Raw genomic sequence first — 15000 nt, 5'->3', positions numbered from 1 at the left:
TATACACCAGCGATATACACACACTGCTATGACTGGTCTGGCATGAGGCTGTTCACGGCAGGCGGCCCCCTCCCGGCCTCTCTCAAGGGGAATTATGCGGCCCTCTGGTGCTGAGATGACACACTTATTTGCAAGTTTTCCTCGTTTATTTCCCTTTCTTTGGTTCCTGAGACACACACACACACACACACACACACACACACACACACACACACACACACACACACACATACACACACACACTCATTTCCCCATAATCTCTAGTTTTGGTTCCTAATACACACTTAAAACACTTTCAAAACACCTTTCCTGTCTTTTTTCATGTTTTCTCTCCCCTTAACACACTGAAACATTTTTAAATACATCTTTTCTTATCCCTTACACTCTTAAACACACCCTAACTAGCCCCTACACACTCAAAACACACCCTAACTGGCCCCTACACACTCAAACACACCCTAACTGGCCCCTACACACTCAAAACACACCCTAACTGGCCCCTACACACTCAGTCACACCCTAACTGGCCCCTACACACTCAGACACACCCTAACTGGCCCCTACACACTCAAACACACCCTAACTAGCCCCTGCACACTCAAACACACCCTACCTGGCCCCTACACACTCAGACACACCCTAACTGGCCCCTACACACTCAAACACACCCTAACTGGCCCCTACACACTCAGTCACACCCTAACTGGCCCCTACACACTCAGACACACCCTAACTAGCCCCTACACACTCAAAAACACCCTAACTGGCCTCTACACACTCAAAACACACCCTAACTGGCCTCTACACACTCAAACACACCCTAACTGGCCCCTACACACTTAAACAACACCCTAACTGGCCCCTACACACTCAGACACACCCTAACTGGCCCCTACACACTCAGACACACCCTAACTGGCCCCTACACACTTAAACACACCCTACCTGGCCCCTACACACTCAAACACACCCTAACTGGGCTCTACACACTCAAAACACACCCTAACTGGTCCCTACACACTCAAACACACCCTACCTGGCCCCTACACACTCAAACACATCCTATCTGGCCCCTACACACTCAGACACACCCTAACTGGCCTCTACACACTCAAACACACCCTGCCTGGCCCCTACACACTCAAACACACCCTAACTGGCCTCTACACACTCAAACACACCCTAACTAGCCCCTACACACTCAGACACACCCTAACTGGTCCCTACACACTTAAACACACCCTAACTGGCCTCTACACACTCAAACACACCCTAACTGCCCCCTACACACTCAAAAACACCCTAACTGGCCTCTACACACTCAAAAACACCCTAACTGGCCCCTACACACTCAAAACACACCCTATCACACTCAGACACACCCTAACTGGCCTCTACACACTCAGACACACCCTAACTGGCCCCTACACACTCAGACACACCCTAACTGGCCCCTACACACTCAAAAACACCCTTTAAAACAACTTTTCTACCTTTTTTTTTTGTTTTCTTCTCACCCTGTTTGTTCACTCTTAAATACATCCTCCCTATACCTCTGTGGGCACCCCTCTGCTTGTTCTGAGTGCCCCTGGTATCTTCCCTACATCTTTAAACCTTATAATCTAATTTGCCTCTCTCTTTTTTTTTTTTTTTTTTTTTCTTCTTTAGTTTATTTCATCCTACACTTCTTCTCCCCTCCCCCCCACCCCCCGTACACTTGAAGCATTCCTACTCGCCCTGTACACCCTCCCTTCCCCCCCCCCCTCCCCCCCAGTGCTTGTTCTGTCACCTCCCTACACTCCCTCTCTCTCTCTCTCCCTCCCTACCCCCCCCATCCACACACCTTCCCTAGTGCAGTATAGCTCCTCCCCTTCCTCCTCCTCCTCCTCCTCTTCCTCTTCTTAGTCTATTTACACCCCCTCCCTCCCTCCCCTCCCCTCCTCTCCTCTCCTCTCCCCCCCCTCATCTACACTTACATACACTCATAACTACACTACACTACACTCAAGCATATATATATATTCTCATCTTCATTTGTGTGAGAGAGAGAGAGAGAGAGAGAGAGAGAGAGAGAGAGAGAGAGAGAGTGGTTGTTTTTGTTTGTTTGTTTGTTTAATCTTGTCTGTCTAAATTTCTTGTTTTTTTTTCATCATTTATTTTCTCTCTCTCTCTCTCTCTCTCTCTCTCTCTCTCTCTCTCTCTACTCTCTCTCTCTCTCTCTCTCTCACATGCGAATCTCACCAGTGCTAGCTCCTCTCTCTCTCTCTCTCTCTCTCTCTCTCTCTCTCTCTCTCTCTCTCTCTCTCTCTCTCTCTCTCTCTCTCTCTCTTACTCTCATACAGTAGAGGAAAGTAAAAATCTAACATTAACAATTAAAATAACAACAAAACTCATTAAATTTCTTCTTTTGTTTATTTTAAGATAATTTTAATACAATTTTGTAAACAGACAAGACAGAGGTTTAGTGTATGTGTGTGTGTGTGTGTGTGTGTGTGTGTGTATGTGTGTGTGTGTGTGTGTGTGTGTGTGTGTGTGTGTGTGTGTGTGTGTGTGTGTGTGTGTGTGTGTATCTATTGTAAATATATTATGACAGTTGTAACTACTACTACTATTACTACTACTACTACTACTACTACTACTATTACTACTACTATTACTGCGACTATTATGTTGATTTGCATTACCTCAGTCTGTAGCAGCATTAGAGAGAGAGAGAGAGAGAGAGAGAGAGAGAGAGAGAGAGAGAGAGAGAGAGAGAGAGAGAGAGAGTATTGTCATTAATTATAAGTAAAAAATAAATAAATGTTTCATGATTTGTATTCTTTTGTCACACACACACACACACACACACACACACACACACACACACACACACACACACACATTTTCATCATTATTCTTGTGTGTGTGTGTGTGTGTGTGTGTTCATTTTTATTTTTTAACTTCTTACATTAGGAGGAAGAGGAGGAGGAGGAGAGGAAGAAGGAAGAGGAGGAGGAGGAACAGACAAACTCCTCTCCTCTCCTCTCCTCTCCTTTTCTTTAGAGGAGGAAGAGGAAGAAGAGGAGGAGAAAGAATACAAAAACTTCTTTATCTCCTCCTCTTAAATGGAGAGGAAGAAGAAGAGGAGGAGGAAGAGGAAGAACAAGCACATTCCTCTTCCTCTTCTTAAACAAAAGGAAGAGGAAGAAGAACCAGTATAATTCTTCCTTCTTAAACAGGAAGAATTTAATAACAAACTCTTTATCTCCTCTTCCTCTTAGATGGTGGGGAAGAGGAGGAGGAGGAGGAGGAGGAGAAGTGGAGGAGGCTTGGATTAATCTTCTCCAGTACACAATAAGTCCACACAGCCAGCTCCACTTGATGCGGCGTCCATTTTTTGTTACCCTGTGTGGAAGAGAGAGAGAGAGAGATTAGGAGGAGGAGGAGGAGGAGGAGAGGTTAGAAGGAAGAGTTGGAGAGAGAATGGAAGAAATACTAGGAGAGAGAGAGGTTTAGGGAGAAGAGGAGGAAACTAATAAGGAAAAAAGGAAAAACAAAAGAAAGAAGAAGAATACAAAAGCAAGATTAGAAAGAGGAAGAGAAGGAGAAAGATATTAAAGAAGCGAGAGAGAAAGAGAGAGAAATTAAACAAACACAGCATTCACAGCACCTCACCTTGCGGAACCTCACAGCCTCCACAAGCACACAAAAACACCCTCCTACAATTCACAGCACCTCACCTTGCTTAGCCTCACAGCGCAGTCCCCCACAGCAGCATTCACAGCCTCGTATTCCCTCGCTGTGTACTTGAGGGAGGGCCGCTGTGGGGAGGACTGTCTGAGCCACTTCGTCAGCAAAGAAAGAGAAGTTATTTGGCTGACACACAGCAAGGATCGCTGAAGCTGTGGCTGGACCGATGCCCCTCAATGAAGCTGCCAGTAGGAAGGAAGCGTTGAGATGGGGAAGAGAAATGAAGGGGGGGAGACGAGGAAATGGAAGGAGGGAAAGAGAGAGAGAGAGAGAATGGGAAGGGAAGAGGATATGGGAAGATGTGAAGGAGAGGGTCAGAAGGAATGTGAGGAAATGAGAAAGAGAAGGGAAGGAAGGAAGAAGGGAAAAAAATGGGGGAAAAGAATGAAAAAATATGCAAATAAGAGAACATAAAAGAAAAAGAAGGAAAAACAAAGGCAAAAAAAAAGGGAAGAGATGAATGAAACAAAAAAATAAAATACGAAAAATGAAGAAAAAAATTACAAAAATAAGAAAAAAAGGAAGAAAAGAACGAAGAAAAAGAAAAAACAAAACAAAACAAAATTAAAACAAAAAAAACACCCAGAAAAACAAAAAAATATTAAAAAAACAAAAAAAACAAAAAAACGAACCATCTTACCCATCATTTGAATAGCCTCCATTACTCTGCCCTCTTCTCCAAGCCTCAAGCCTTCCCCTGTCACTCTAACGACCTCCCCCTCCTCGTTAGACCCTGCCAGTTCAATCAATCTTGGCCGGAACTTCCCTCTTGTTAACTTCCACTCAACCAAGCGAACCAGCTCAGCGCGGTTGATGTGTGGCGGTTCTCGTGAGTCTGCCGTTGTCTTTAGCTCCTCCTGCATCCATCTATTAGTTTGAGAGGTGAAAAAAGGGTTAGGAGAAGGGTTAAGTGAGGTTGGGTTAGGTTACGTTAGGTTAGGATCAGTCAGACACCAAGGGACCACACTTCTTCATGAGTGCCGGGGACATACGTGTATTTCCAGCTGTCATTCCTATTCATGCATTGATCTTGTAGTAGTAGTCCTAGTAGTAACATTAATAACCTAAAAGTGAATAAAATACTTCAAGAAAATATACCTGTCTAGAGATTTTAAGCTTTCTCCTTTCTTCTTCATCTTCTGCTGTGCCTTGGCCTCTAAAGCCTTGGGGTAAAGCTGCAACACTTTTTCAAACTCTTCGCAGCTTCCCCGCTTGAAAAACTCCATTATTTCTGCTAAACTGCTGAATTTTCTCTCCCTCTTCTTATTTTCGCCCTTCGTCTTCTAATTTCTGTGTTTTTTCCGTCTTTTTCCTTCTATATACTCTCTTGTTGTCTTCGCTGTTATCGTGTCCTGCCTCTCTCTCTCTCTCTCTCTGTCTCTCAGTATCTCTCTTCTCTTTCTCTTTCTCTCTCTCACACAAGCTATCATTAAAATCTCATATATTTTCTTTTTTTTTTCTATTTTTCCTTTAGTTTTCGTTATTTTCCAATCGTCTAAGGCAAAAAATAAACCTTCCATTTGTTTTTCTACTTATATTTTGGCGGGAAAAGTCTACACACACACACACACACACACACACACACACACACGCCCGCCCATAGCCGCCCACGCCCATACATGGTCCTAAAGGCGTGGTGTAGGCAAGGAAATGAAAGTGAGAGGGAAAATAGAGAAGGAGGGAGAGGAAAAGAGGTATTTAATGGTAATTCTCTCTCTCTCTCTCTCTCTCTCTCTCTCTCTCTCTCTCTCACTGATGCGATATAAAACAGAAGAAAATAAATCTGAATATATAAAAAATGTACTAAACTGAAAAAAAACATAACATTTAATTAAAACATTTTGTAAATAGAGATGAAAGAAAGAAAAAAATAGCTGAAACAAAGAAAATTTAAGGAAAACTGTAAAAAACAAAAAATAATCACGAATAAAGAAATACAAAAGAAACAAAAAATAAATAAATAAACAAATGGCAGAATATGAGAAAGACAGCGAAAATATATTATGAAGTAGCGAAGATCTGTCAACATGCATGAAAACAAAGAAAACAGCAAACAAAAAGAAATCAAATGAACCAAAAATTAAAAAGAGCACAACGAAACAAAAAATACAAGAAAAAACACAAAAAAATACAAGTTAGAGAGGAGAAGAGAATGCCAACAAAGACGCTAAAGAGTAGCACAAACTTAAACACGTACCATAAACATGCAACAAAACACGAAGCAAACTAAAAAAACAAACAAAAAACTCTTAAAAAAAACAAAAACACATAAAAAAACACAACTAAACACCAAAACACACACAAAAAAGGCCAAAACACACCCCAAATGATAAAGCTAAAAAGTAGCGCTTACGTGTCAAGTTGTGAGAGGAGAGAGAGAGAGAGGGAGAGGGAGAGCGAGAGAGAGAGACAAGGTGGCGGGCCGAATCACTCCCCGTGTAGCAGTCGTCATGAAGGTCGTGGTGGTGGTAGCGGTAATAGGCGCATTGCTCGCCTTTTCTAAAACAGCAGAGGGCGCAAGTAAAGGCCCTAAGGTTACACATAAGGTAAGCATTCTTAATATTTCACTCATTACTTTCCCACGGGGGTTGTGTGGGTGCTGCTGGGGGAAAAGGCGCCCGGCGTGTGTCCGTTGGGGTTGGGTCACCTGGGGGGCATCTATGGGGGGCTGGTGTGGGTTTAAATGAGGTACGGTTGGTTAGGTTACGTCTGGTGGTGGTGGTGGTGGTAGTAGAAGGGTTAAGTTAGGTTTTTTTTTGTTTTTTCGTATTTTTTTTCCTTTCGTTTTCTATTTTTTGCCGTTTTCGTTTTACATTCCGTTTTCTGTTCTTTCTTTTCTTCCTGTTTCCGTATTTGTGTTTCTCCTTCGTTGGTTTCTTTATTTCTTTCCTTTCGTTTTCTTTAATTTTTCCTTTTTCTGTTCTTTCCTTTTCTCTCTTATTATCTGTCATCCCTTTCTTTCTCTCTTTTCTCGTCTTTTATTCTACTTTCTCCTTATTCCTTTCTTCCATTATTGTTCTTTCATATTATCTCTTCTCCCTCTTCCTCCTTTCTTTCATTCCTTCCAAAATTCCTCTTTTTTCTACCTTTCCTTTCAAACTTACATATTTTCTTTTCTCTTGCCCTTTATTCACTTATTCTCTTCTTTCATTCTTATTCTCTTCTCCCTCCTCCTATTCCTCCTCCTCCTCCTCCTCCTCCTCCTCCCTCTTCTCTTGCTTCCTATCTTATCTTTTATCCACCTATTCTCTCTGTTCATTCTTAGTCTCCTCTCTCTCCTCCTCCTCCTTCTCCTCTTCCTCCTGTTCTTCCTCCTCCTTCTCCTTCTCCCTCTTCTCTTACTTCTTATCTTTCATCCACCTATTCTCTTCTCTCCTTCTCCTCCTCCTCCTCCTCCTCCTCCTCCTCCTCCTCCTCCTCCTCCTCCTCCTCCTCCTCCTCCTCCTCCTCCTTGTTATCTCGTTAGGGACAGAATTAGATAAGGTGATTATAATTTTGTTTGTTATTTTTTTAAGTTATTTTATTGAAGGTATTTATGTAATTAATTAAAATCCAAAGCTAATCTATTTAACTTAACCCTTTTATCTCAGCTTAGGTCGTTTTCCATGTCCATTTTGTTTACTTAATAGAATGTAACCTAACCTAATTTATAACCTAACTTAACCAGACTAACTTAATTAACCTAACTGTATTTAACCTGACTTAACCTAACCACTCAAACCTAACTAACCTAACCTAACCTAACTTAACCTAATATAACCTAACCTAACTTAACCTAACCAAACCTAACTTAACCTAACTTAACCTAACCAAACCTAACTTAACCTAACCAAACCTAACCAAATTTAACCTAACCTAACTTAACTTAACCTAACCTAACTTAACCTAACCTAACTTAACCTAACCTAACCTAACCTAACTTAACCTAACCTAACTTAACCTAACTTAACCTAACTTAACTTAACTTAACTTAACCTAACTTAACCTAACTTAACTTAACCTAACTTAACCTAACCTAACTTAACTTAACCTAACTTAACCTAACCAAACCTAACCTAACTTAACTTAACCTAACTTAAGTTAGGTTAGGTTACGTTAAGTTAGGTTTGGTTAGGTTAGGTTAAGTTAGGTTAGGTTTGGTTAGGTTAAGTTAGGTTTGGTTAGGTTAGATTAGGTTTGGTTTGGTTAAGTTAGGTTAGGTTAAGTTAGGTTAAGTTAGGTTAGGTTTGGTTAGGTTAAGTTAAGCTAGGTTAGGTTAAGTTAGGTTAGGTTAAGTTAAGTTAGGTTAAATTTGGTTGGGTTAAGTTAGGTTTGGTTAGGTTAGATTAGGTTTGGTTAGGTTAGGTTAGGTTAACCTAACCAAACCTAACTTTACCTAAACCTAACCTAACCTAACTTAACCTAACCTAACTTAACCTAACTTAACCTAACCTAACTTAACCTAACCTAACTTGACCTAACCAAACCTAATCTAACCTAACCTAACCTAACCTAATTTAACTTAACCTAACCAAACCAAACCTAACCTAACCTAACCAAACCAAACCAAACCTAACCTAACGTAACCTAACCTAACCAAACCTAACCTAACCTAACCTAACCTAAGCAAACCAAACCAAACCTAACCAAACCAAACCAAACCAAACCAACCCAACCCAACCCAACCCAACCAAACCAACCCAACCCAACCCAACCCAACCCAACCCAACCTAACTACACCCGACTCTCTACAGGTGTGGTTCGACATCACCATCGGGGGCGAACCAGCTGGCCGCGTGGAAATCGGACTGTTTGGCAAGACTGTTCCTAAGACGGTTGAGAACTTCTACCAGCTGGCCTTGAAACCGGAGGGGGAGGGGTACAAGGGCTCCTCATTCCACCGAGTCATAAAAGATTTCATGATTCAGGGTGGAGACTTCACTAAGGGTGACGGCACTGGAGGTAATTGGGGGAGGAGAGTGAGTGGGGGACGGGGGGGGTGATGGGAGAGGAAGAGGGAGGGAAAGAGCAATAGTAGGAGAGAGAGAGAGAGTGGTGGTGATAGTAGTAGTAGTAGTAGTGGTGGTGGTGGTCCAAACACTGCCACACACTCCCAAACACTGCCACAGCCTCCCAAACACTGCCACAGCCTCCCAAACACTGTCACAGCCTCCCAAACACTGCCACAGCCTCCCAAACACTGCCACAGCCTCCCAAACACTGCTACAGCCTCCCAAACACTGCCACACACTCCCAAACACTGCCACAGCCTCCCAAACACTGCCACACCTTCCCAAACACTGCCACAGCCTCCCAAACACTGCCACAGCCTCCCAAACACTGCCACAGCCTCCCAAACACTGCCACACCCTCCCAAACACTATCACAGCCTCCCAAACACTGCCACAGCCTCCCAATCACTGCCACACACTCCCAAACACTGCTACAGCCTCCCAAACACTGCCACAGCCTCCCAAACACTGCTACACCCTCCCAAACACTGCCACAGCCTCCCAAACACTGCCACAGCCTCCCAAACACTGCCACACCTTCCCAAACACTGCCACACCTTCCCAAACACTGCCACACCCTCCCAAACACTGCCACACACTCCCAAACACTATCACAGCCTCCCAAACACTATCACAGCCTCCCAAACACTGCCACACCCTCCCAAACACTGCCACACCCTCCCAAACACTATCACAGCCTCCCAAACACTGCCACAGCCTCCCAAACACTGCTACAGCCTCCCAAACACTGCCACAGCCTCCCAAACACTGCCACATCCTCCCAAACACTGCCACATCCTCCCAAACACTGCCACAGCCTCCCAAACACTGCCACAGCCTCCCAAACACTGCTACAGCCTCCCAAACACTGCCACACCTTCCCAAACACTGCCACACCCTCCCAAACACTGCCACACACTCCCAAACACTATCACAGTCTCCCAAACACTGCCACACACTCCCAAACACTGCCACACACTCCCAAACACCCCCAAAAACACCCACAAAACACCCTCTAACGCCAATTCCTTCCCTAACAGGCCGCAGCATTTATGGTGAACGGTTCGAGGATGAGAATTTTAAGTTGAAGCACTATGGGTCTGGCTGGCTGTCCATGGCGAACGCTGGGAAAGACACTAATGGTTCTCAGTTTTTCATCACGACTGTTAAAACTTCCTGGCTTGATGGACGACATGTTGTGTTTGGAAAGATCATCGGTGGTATGGTACGTACGTTTGTGTTCGTTTGTGTTGGTGGGAGAAGGAGCGAGAGGGTCTTGTGTGTGTGTTTGTGTGTTTGTTTTTGTTTCGGCTTTCTTTTTTCATTTTTTGTGATTCTCTCTCTCTCTCTCTCTCTCTCTCTCTCTCTCTCTCTCTCTCTCTCTCTCTCTCTCTCTCTCTCTCTCTCTCTCTCTCTCTCTCTCTCTCTCTCTCAGTCATTTCTATATTCTCTTCCTCCTTTCTTTCAATTCTACTCTTCTTTCTCTTTTCTCCTCCTCCTCCTCCTCCTCCTCCTCCTCCTCCTCCTCCTCCTCCTCCTCCTCCTCCTCCTCCTCCTACAAGTACCTACCAAACAGCCTTGTAAGGACCAAAAGATCTGTTGCTGTTTGGCTTTCCTTTGTATTCCTCCTCCTCCTCCTCCTCCTCCTCCTCCTCCTCCTCCTCCTCCACTAACACCCCGTTCTCCTCCTCCAACAGAAAGTGGTGAGGAAAATTGAAGCCAGCAAGACTAGTGAGAGAGACAGGCCAGCAAAGGAGGTGAAAATTGCCGATTGTGGTGCGGAGGAAGTCTCTCAGCCCTTCTCAGTCGACAAGGACAATGCCAGTGAGACAGACTAGGTGCGGCAGGGGCTGTGGGGGCTGTGGGAGAGTGTGGAGACGCCTGAATTAGCTAGCTGTTAGGAAATGTGTGTTTTTTTGGTGTTTTTTCTAATTTTTTCGGTTTTTTTTGTGGTTCCTCGTCTTAAGGGGAGAGTCCGGTTTGGATGGGTGTTTCTGTATCTCTGCTAAATAAGCATGAATCGCTCTGATTTTTATGTTGTGAAGTATTGGCAACATGTATATCAATATTAGACATTGATCCCCTTTCTTGCCCCCACCCCCCCTCATCCCCACCCCCCCCAATTCCAATTTCAAGGAAAATTTTAAAACTTTTCACCGTCGTTATTAATTGGCCCACAACCTTTATTTTTCTGTGGCTTAGAGATGTTATGATACCTAACAAAGTTACGTAGGCAGATTTTTCATTTTGGCTTTTGGTTTTGTTTTATGATTTTTTCTTTATCTGTCTTTCTTTCGCCTTTTTTTTACCAAAAAAATATTAATACAAAATTACATGAGACCTATATAAAAAAAACGCCTACGTAACTTTGAAGAAGAAGTATTCTTCTGTGTTTTAGTTTTTGTTTCATTGAAATCAAGCTAAAACTAACTCCTGTGAAAACTTTTAAAGGGGGATAACTTATGTTTTGAGATACGGGCCGATAAAGTTTATTGATCGATTACGATCCAGTTATAATACACTAGGAAGCTTTTTCAGGTTTATTATGAGTTCTTTTTTATCATAATCAATCTATTGATACAATCAGATGTATTTCTAAGTATATCAGGCTCCTGGTCCCCCATTGCCTTCGAAAAGGCAATGTATTATCTTGTCAAGCAAGGGGTGTCAAAGTTGCCCACACTTCTCTTTGTTGCCAGGTTTTTTAGAAGCCACCAGGTTCGTACTCTGCTGATGCTTTCTCTTTCTGCTTTCTTTTCGGCTTCATCTGGACTTCGTGGTGCCTCTTTCTTTCTTCATCTTCTGTTGTGAGAGATCTTCTTAGCGCCTTCGTATTGATATTCAATGCTGGCAGCAAACAGGCTTTCCTGTAACCATAATTATGGTCCAGTATTGCTGACTGTGCAACAAATGAGAGTCTTTTCAAGCCAGAAAACTTTGTTTTGCTTGCCCGTGACCACATCTTGCTGTGAAAGCTCTCATTAGCATTTTGTGTCAGTCCACGGACACATCTCTCCAGGATGTCTTTCGTTGTCAGAGCATCGTAGACTTGTCTGATTTTATTCTGCGCCTCTTGATCTAGGTTGACCACTAGAGATTTTTTGTGCTTGATTTCTTCTCTGTTCTTGCCCTCGGCTAGTGCTTTCTGGAAAAAGCACCATGAATTGATGCCTTCTTCACAAAGTCCATGGCGGGGCTTTTCATCAGTGCTGAAAATATGATGAAAACTACTCATGACAGCTTTCTTCATTGTTATATAGTCAGCACCAACATTATCCCTGATGTGTTTGCCAAAGAAACTTTGCATCTTGTCAATGGCTGTGTCGGTCAACTTGTTGCGTCCGCCAAGGAGACTCCTGCGAATCTTGCTGCCAGTCTTCGTTATCGTGTCAACCTTCTCTTGCTCCCGTAATTTCCTGAGCCGAGTCCCCAGTCTCTTCTGCACGTGGTTGATGCACTCTAACTTGGTAACTTTAGTATCTTGGTATGGGCCATTCCCGTTATTCATGGCGAGTACTGCTTTGTACGAGTTGGCATCACCATCTGAAACCAAGTTTTCATACTCAAATTTCAGGTCTCGGGAACGTGCGAAGAGACGTCGGGCTGCTTCCACCTCCATCCCACCTGACGGGCCTTCATAGTTGCTACCACAACTTCCATCAGCATCATGTTTAGTCTTCCAGGTGTTATATGTCTCTTCAGTTATTTTCTTGTTCTCGAGTTTATTTTTCTTCAGGGTACATTCGAGGCAGAACTTGCTGAGAATTTCGTAATCAATGATGAAGCCTGTATAAACATCTATCATTACACTCATCCCAACTTTGGATGTGTGTCCTCTCTTCATCCAGGTGGCATCAAATGAAACATCAAGCTTCAGGACACCACCTGCATCAGGCTTCTTTGACAGGTGTTCTTCATAGTGCTTCCTGACAGCTTCGTGAATTTTTGTTTGTTTGGAGTCATAGTGGCTCTTCATCTTTTCATATAAGTACGTCAGGTGTCTATAGTACTTGCATTTTCCAACTGGTGGCATACCTAAGGCACCCATCATTCTTCTGACACCTGCAAACCCTGCGTCTTCTATTACAGACAGGTAAAGGAGGGCAATGTTGGTCTTGCCGATCTTTTTCTTGTTTCTTCCAACCTCCACTTCTTCAGGCTGTGAGATGTTCTTGAAGTTGCAGGTTGTGCAGTGTATGATTACGGTGTTCTCATAAACATCAGGCTTGAAACTGTACTCCAAGGTAGGCTCAGGGCAGGAACAATGCGAAGAAGTCAGTTTTTTCAGCCTCCTTTTTGTCATCATGACAATCTCGTCACTGTCAGCAGAATCTTCCTCCTCCTGATGAGTTTTCAAAAGATCTTCTCTAATTGTGAGTAATAAGGTCTTCTCTACCTTATCTTTACTCTCCGCTATGTGAGATGTGCTGGGCTGTGGTATGTGAGAGGTGGTGGGCAGCGGGACGGCGGCGAGGGAGGTGGCAGCGGCCGGTGTCGGGTTACTTGGTGATAGCGGGGCGGCCGGGGTGACTGGCGGCTCGACTGGCGGCTCCAGGCGAGGTATTTTTCCCCTTTCTGTATCCAACTTCACGCCCCAGGCATCCCTGCTCTGCTGCTTTCTCTTAGACAACCGTGGCATGGTTGGCAGGAGGTAGATTGTAGTTTGTAGTGGCGAAATAACGCGCTTAGTAGCTGTGAGAGTGGGAGAAGTCGCGAGAGACTGAGCAACAACCTCCCGTGACAAGAGCTACGTGAGCACTGAGGAGGCAGGATCCTTGCTGGGAGCTAGTATCACACACACACACACTCGCCTTGAGTGTTGCCATATCGTATCCAAGCAAAAAAAAGTTCAGATTTTAGCGTTTTTTTCGTAGTATTGGGTAAGAAAAACTTACTCTGCTGATGTAAACAAACGCACGTGGTTGATTGCGTGACATTTAAATGCCATTTAAAGGGAAACTATGGGGCATTTCCCCTTAAATCTTTACGAGATTGCTGCCAACAAGTATACCTACCACATATATTTTTTTCACAAAAAGTCATTATTTTTCATTTTTTTTTCGTCTCCAGACCGGACGCTCCCCTTAAAGGCTTGTGATTCTCTCTCTCTCTCTCTCTCTCTCTCTCTCTCTCTCTCTCTCTCTCTCTCTCTCTCTCTGCCCCTGGACCAAGTAAAGCAATTTTTTCAGGTGTTTGGCACAAATATCTCTCTCTCTCTCTCTCTCTCTCTCTCTCTCTCTCTCTCTCTCTCTCTCTCTCTCTCTCTCTCTCTCTCTCTCTCTCTCTCTCTCTCTCTCTCTCTCTCTCTCTCTCTCTCTCTCTCACATTCCAGCATTTGTTAATTTTTCACCCTTGTATCTTGGGAAGCCATAAATATTTGTACTACGAAATATCAAATAAAGATGTTTTTTGGATTATTATTAATATTACGATTTCTTCTTGTTATAAAATGTATTGTGGGTTTTATTTATTTATTTATTTGTTTTGGCGCTAGCAAGGGAAACCGGGCAGAGTTTTTTAATGAATGCATGATGAGTTTTGCAGTAGTGAGGTGGATAAATGCATAAATAATAGAGATAATAAAAGAATAAGAGTAAATATGGAGATGGAGGATAAAATAGGAATGGTAAGAAAAAAGATTAAAATTTGGAAGAACTCTAAAGCTAACAAGGGAAACCGGGCAAAATTTATAAATAAAAAGGTACTGGTTGACTCTTGCACTAGTGAGGTGGATGAATAAATAAATAGAAATGAAAGAATAAAAGCAAATATGGAGATAGAGAACAAAATGCGAATGGTAGATAAAAGGATTAAAAATTTGGAAGAACTTTAAATATTTAGGCTTGATGGAGACGAATAAAGGAATAAGTGCGATAATAATAGAGAATATAGAAAGAATAACAAGGAAAAGCGAACAAAGAAGAATATAAACAGAACGAAGAGAGAGAGAATGAATAAATACAAATAAGTGAAAATGATAATAGAGGATATAGGAAGAATAACGAGAAAAAGCAAACGAAGAAGAATATAAGAAGGAAGAAATAATGAATAAATACAAATAATAAAACAGATAGAGTAAACACAAGAATACATGAAAATTTAAAACATTTGAACAATATATAAGGACAAAATTAACAAAAAAAGATTAAATAAGAAATAAAACAAAAAAAAAACAAGATTTGAACTTAAAACAAAATAGATAAATAAATAAATGGGATATAAGGAAATTAATGAAATAACTTGACAAAAAAAAGAAAATTTTGAGAAGGAAAGCATA

At 42.6% G+C, this 15000-nt stretch overlaps 3 protein-coding genes and 1 long non-coding RNA gene across 4 annotated transcripts in view; 2 read left to right on the top strand and 2 right to left on the bottom strand.

Moving 5' to 3' along the window:
- LOC135096531 (DDB1- and CUL4-associated factor 12 homolog) overlaps positions 1 to 2326 on the top strand; it is an 8939-nt gene extending 6613 nt beyond the window's left edge. The window contains 1 exon segment of the mRNA XM_063998075.1: positions 1 to 2326. This exon segment is cut by the window's left edge and continues 82 nt beyond it. Coding sequence (XP_063854145.1) covers positions 1 to 114 — 114 coding nt within the window. The 3' untranslated portion in view covers positions 115 to 2326.
- LOC135096532 (uncharacterized) overlaps positions 1 to 8329 on the bottom strand; it is a 43942-nt gene extending 35613 nt beyond the window's left edge. The window contains exon 1 of the long non-coding RNA XR_010264779.1: positions 8289 to 8329. This is a non-coding gene — a long non-coding RNA (uncharacterized LOC135096532). The remainder of the gene's footprint in view (positions 1 to 8288) is intronic.
- Positions 2472 to 5130, bottom strand: LOC135096530 (uncharacterized). The gene is made up of 4 exons (XM_063998073.1): positions 4831 to 5130; positions 4373 to 4599; positions 3723 to 3914; positions 2472 to 3387 (listed from the first exon to the last, which is right to left on the bottom strand). Exons 1-4 carry the CDS (start codon positions 4956 to 4958, stop codon positions 3383 to 3385), a joined length of 552 nt encoding a protein of 183 aa, XP_063854143.1. The 5' UTR covers positions 4959 to 5130; the 3' UTR covers positions 2472 to 3382.
- On the top strand, positions 6116 to 14140 carry LOC135096529 (peptidyl-prolyl cis-trans isomerase B-like). The gene is made up of 4 exons (XM_063998072.1): positions 6116 to 6278; positions 8466 to 8673; positions 9764 to 9948; positions 10421 to 14140. Exons 1-4 carry the CDS (start codon positions 6183 to 6185, stop codon positions 10559 to 10561), a joined length of 630 nt encoding a protein of 209 aa, XP_063854142.1. The 5' UTR covers positions 6116 to 6182; the 3' UTR covers positions 10562 to 14140.
- Positions 14141 to 15000: the final 860 nt, after the last annotated feature.

Source organism: Scylla paramamosain, unplaced genomic scaffold (genome assembly GCF_035594125.1).
Source record: "Scylla paramamosain isolate STU-SP2022 unplaced genomic scaffold, ASM3559412v1 Contig4, whole genome shotgun sequence".
Classification (NCBI taxonomy): Eukaryota; Metazoa; Arthropoda; class Malacostraca; order Decapoda; family Portunidae; genus Scylla; species Scylla paramamosain.
This window is presented reverse-complemented; position numbering and strand designations above follow the sequence as displayed.